Raw genomic sequence first — 4588 nt, forward strand, 5'->3', positions numbered from 1 at the left:
GTAACCTTGCTTATGTATTGAAATCCTAGTTTGGGTTGAGGACGTTTCCTCGAAAATATTTCGAAGGAAATTCGGCGTGACTCTTACTTGGGACTGTGCAGACCACCGTAGAGCCACCAGGTACAGAGACGGGTTTAATCACGGCCTTCGAGGGAAGCCAGGAGTGTGGGAGAGTGTCCTGTACTGGCAAAAGACTACCTTGAATCTGGCAGAAGGATGTTAAAGGACAAATGAGCTCACCACCTACGCCTTAGGGTAGGTGTGATCAAATGACAAACAGCTGGAAGTAATGACTAGTTCCCCAGATAATCTGCAGCGAGGAGCGCAGGCCCAGCCTCCCATCCCTTGCCTCGGGAAATATGCAGCCCAGGCACTGACACCACAACGGCGTGCTTGGGTCCTAAAACTTGGAAAGAATCCTGACATCTGTCAGGCTACTGGACGCCAGGCACCGCGTCGGTTGGGTAGTTTCCTAAAATGCGCTTCCCTTAGCAACAGCCTCGGAGGCCCAGAGAACCCAAGAGGGCATCTGGAGAAGGAGGCAGAAGGGCAGGGCTGCTGTACAGTGACTTCTTTGGGAGAAGGTGGGTTTGCCTAGTTAAATTTGTCAGCCAGATTGCCAAGAAAACAGGTGCAGGTGAGGATTACCCAATCGTTCCGTTTTCTGAGATGTGCCTTCCACTCCATGTCAGCTTAGGTGTGCACACTCAATGCACGTGAGTGCACGAATACACACATCTAAAACCCACACACTGAACCGGTCCAGATAGTTTACTTTAAAACCCTAAATCCGTACACCCATTCAAATGATCACAGCCCTTGGCTAGGACGTTTGTGTCCTCCCGTTCTGATGAACAAGAGGACGTCCACGAGGTGGAACCCAAAGTTAAGGGGTGAGTCTTGATACCCAAACTTCCAGGAGGTGATGCCGGCTGGGAGCCGGGATTCTGGTGTCAGCCGTCTGCCCGCCCCATAGGAGCCTGGCTTGCAATTCATGCAGGAAAGGGGGAAGCTCCCGGTGTGCAGGCTGGCGGCCCAGGATCTCCTGGTCTTGTATTAGCACTAAGGAGCTCAAAGCTTGGGGTTTTGTTTTGTTTTGTTCCACACTTCAGATTTACATCTTTCTTTTGGTTCCCCACCTTTCCACGAGGCTGATGCGGGGGAAGGGGGCTCACACCGCGCGGACACCTTATTTCAGTCTCTGCCACTTCTGCCCAGTTGGTTTTTCCTTCCCACTAGTCGCTTCGGGAGGCTCCGGGAGTTTCAAACGCTGTGTCACTCGTTTGGGCTGGCGGAGGCGATTGTCGGGGTTCCTTCTACCCGCAGGCGGGGTTACCGCGCCGCTAGTCTTTGGCAGACAACCCAAAATTCGGGTGAGTGTTCCGCTCCTAGTCTCCAGGCTCGGGTCAGGAAGGCTGTAAAACAAAAAAGGACGAAATCCGTTAGCAGAGCCTGCTCCCCGGGGAGGCGGCGAGGCTGCGCGGCGACAGCAACACTCAGTGGTCCTGGCAGGTGCGCGGCCAGTGGAGGGGGCCCGGCCGTCCGCCCCGAGTATGGCCTCGGCTCCTCTCCGGCCACCGTGCCCCCCTCCAAGAAACTTTTCTTTCACTTGGAGAGGCTCCGTGTTGCCATGAAAACGGATTTTCCAAGGGGCCCGACCCTCCCCCTCAGGAGCAACGGACTGGAAAAACCGAAATGGCCAGAGAGCAGAGACAAAAAGGGGCCGCTAAGCGCGAGCCTGGAGCGAGAGAGCTGAGGCAGGTTCCCCCCCCCCACCCCCTCCCGCCCCCTGCACCACTTCGTGGGAGTGTCTGGATCAGCCGGGGTAGCCGGCGGCTGACTAGTAGCCCGCACACCAACCACCGCGGAGCCTCGCAGCCCCGGTGCGCTCAGCCAGCCGTCCAGAAGCCTGTCTCCCGGGCACTGGTCCCTGATCCCTGCTCTGTCCTGGGCCCGCGGGTCCGCGGCTCCCCGGCGGAGGGTCCGGCTAGACATAAGCGGATTCCAGGGAGGGCTTCTCGGAGCCGCAGCCTGGGGCACCGCTGTTGCGCCCTGAGTCCCCAAGCCCGCCTGGATAGCTGGCGATGCCCAGTGTCCCTAGCGCTGGCAGCAGAAGTGGTCAGAGGATCTCCGCGCAGATAGCGGGAAGCTTTGCCTGGTGGCCCCGGGATCCGGCGCCGGTCAGCCCTGACAGAGCTGCAAAGTTGTTTTTGGAACCCCGTGGGCGCCCCTCTGCCCCTCCCCCTCAATCCTGCTCGCGCTCCCCTCCCCCCTCGGTCACCTCCTAGAGTTCCGTTCTTTCAAACTTTTTGAGAGCCTAATTGGTGGTCTCTGAGCGGCTCTCCCGGACTCCCGCCTCCTGAATAACTCTCATCACGTCACCAGGACCAAGAGGAGTATGGGGGTGAACGAAAGGGCTCCCCGAACTCTTTTTTTTCCAGCGGGGCAGAACGGGGGCTCCGTGATGATTGGCCAGAGCGCATCACTGCAAGCCTGTCAATCACAGGGACTCCCGAAGGCGAGGGGCGGACCCAGCTCAACCCTGGGGGACCGGAGCAGGTATATAAGGGGCTTGGTGAGCGCTCGGCCAGACTGCGAATGTGACCAGCTCGAGACTGCGCATCAGGTGAGAGTAGCCTGCGGGTTCCTGTTTACCTGGCGCAGAGCGCTTCGGCCAGCCTGCCCTTCCCGCCCGACCCGCTGGCCCATCGGCCCCCAAGCGCCCCTCCGACGGAGTCCCCAGGCCTTTTCACGGTGGCCGCTCCAGCCCCGGGAGCGCCTTCTCCTCCCGCCACTCTGGCGCACCTTCTTCCCGCTCCGGCCATGTACAGCCTGCTGGAGACTGAACTCAAGAACCCGGTGGGGCCACCCACTCCAGCGGCAGGCGCGGGCGGCCCCACAGCCCCAGGCGGCGCAGGCAAGAGTAGCGCGAACGCAGCCAGCGGCGCGAACGCAGGCGGCGGCAGCGGCGGCGGTGCGAGCGGCGGTGGAGGGGGCAGCGATCAGGACCGCGTGAAGCGGCCCATGAATGCTTTCATGGTGTGGTCCCGTGGGCAGCGGCGCAAGATGGCCCTGGAGAACCCCAAGATGCACAATTCTGAGATCAGCAAGCGCCTGGGAGCCGACTGGAAACTGCTGACCGACGCGGAGAAGCGACCGTTCATCGACGAGGCCAAACGACTGCGCGCCGTGCACATGAAAGAATACCCGGACTACAAGTACCGGCCGCGCCGCAAGACCAAGACGCTGCTCAAGAAGGACAAGTACTCCCTGCCCGGCGGCCTGTTGCCCCCGGGCGCTGCCGCTGCCGCCGCCGCCGCCGCCGCCGCCGCCGCCGCCAGCACTCCGGTGGGCGTGGGCCAGCGCCTGGACACGTACACACACGTGAACGGCTGGGCCAACGGTGCGTACTCGCTGGTACAGGAGCAACTGGGCTACGCGCAGCCCGCCACCATGAGCAGCCCGCCGCCGCCCGCGCTGCCTCAGATGCACCGTTACGACATGGCCGGCTTGCAGTACAGCCCCATGATGCCGCCCGGCGCCCAGAGCTACATGAACGCCGCCGCCGCGGCCGCCGCCGCCTCGGGCTACGGGGGCATGGCGCCCTCAGCCGCCGCTGCCGCCGCCGCCTACGGGCAACAGCCCGCCACCGCCGCTGCCGCCGCCGCCGCCGCCATGAGTCTGGGCCCCATGGGCACGGTGGTGAAGACCGAGCCCAGCTCGCCGCCGCCCGCCATCACATCGCACTCGCAGCGCGCGTGCCTTGGTGACCTGCGCGACATGATCAGCATGTACCTGCCACCCGGCGGGGACGCGGCTGACGCCGCCTCGCCGCTGCCTGGCGGCCGCCTGCACACCGTACACCAGCACTACCAGGGCGCCGGGACTGCTGTCAACGGAACGGTGCCGCTGACCCACATCTGAGCGCCCGCCTGCGCTCTCCGCCCCTACGCCCCCACCCCGACCCGCCCCGCACCCCCAAGTTGGGACGCCTTGTTGTTTAGCTTTGCTTGCCTGGGTCTGTTGCCTTGTACCGATGATGGGGAGGACAGAAAGTTTTGCTGTAGCTGTCGGGTTTTGTACAAAAACATAAAGAAGTCCGGAGCAGCGGACATGGGACTTTCTAGAGCTCGGCTGCCCCATCCCTCCCCTTTTGTAGGTTGGGAATCGCTGTGATGTTTGCAAAGAAAAAGCAGCCCCCTCCTCCTCCTGGGTTCCTGGGTTTTCCGGTTGCATTTGAAAATGTTGTCTCGTTAGTTTGCTGTTAGCCAAGGAGTGAGTGAATGGGAGAAACGTACTCTCGGGTGAGGCTGGCCTGAGACCTGCAACGCCCCCTCCCCCAGTCGCGTTGCATCTGTTTTCCTCGAGGTTTTTTGGCTGGCCGCGCGAAGTGGCGCGGTAGCTAAGGCCACTGTTAATTTATAGCCAGGTGTGCGTGTGCCTCCCGCCTCGCCGCCCCAGCCGGGGGGCAGCTTGTCCAGTCCGCATTTAAGCTGTTGCGTTGGTGATTTCTGCCGTGATCTGTTTGATATTTCGTCGCGCTTATGTTTTCGTATTTCGTTTGGGTGGTGGGGAAGGGGCTATCTTG

At 61.7% G+C, this 4588-nt stretch overlaps 1 protein-coding gene across 1 annotated transcript; it reads left to right on the forward strand.

The window, feature by feature from the left end:
• Positions 1 to 2464: 2464 nt before the first annotated feature.
• On the forward strand, positions 2465 to 3924 carry SOX3 (SRY-box transcription factor 3; the record flags this gene model as incomplete). Its single annotated transcript, XM_081042512.1, is given in 3 exon segments — positions 2465 to 2534; positions 2537 to 2601; positions 2605 to 3924. Coding segments are annotated over 3 exon segments (1455 nt in total).
• Between the last annotated feature and the right edge of the window lie 664 nt (positions 3925 to 4588).

Source organism: Rhinolophus hipposideros (assembly GCF_964194185.1).
Source record: "Rhinolophus hipposideros genome assembly, chromosome: X".
Taxonomy (NCBI): domain Eukaryota; kingdom Metazoa; phylum Chordata; class Mammalia; order Chiroptera; family Rhinolophidae; genus Rhinolophus; species Rhinolophus hipposideros.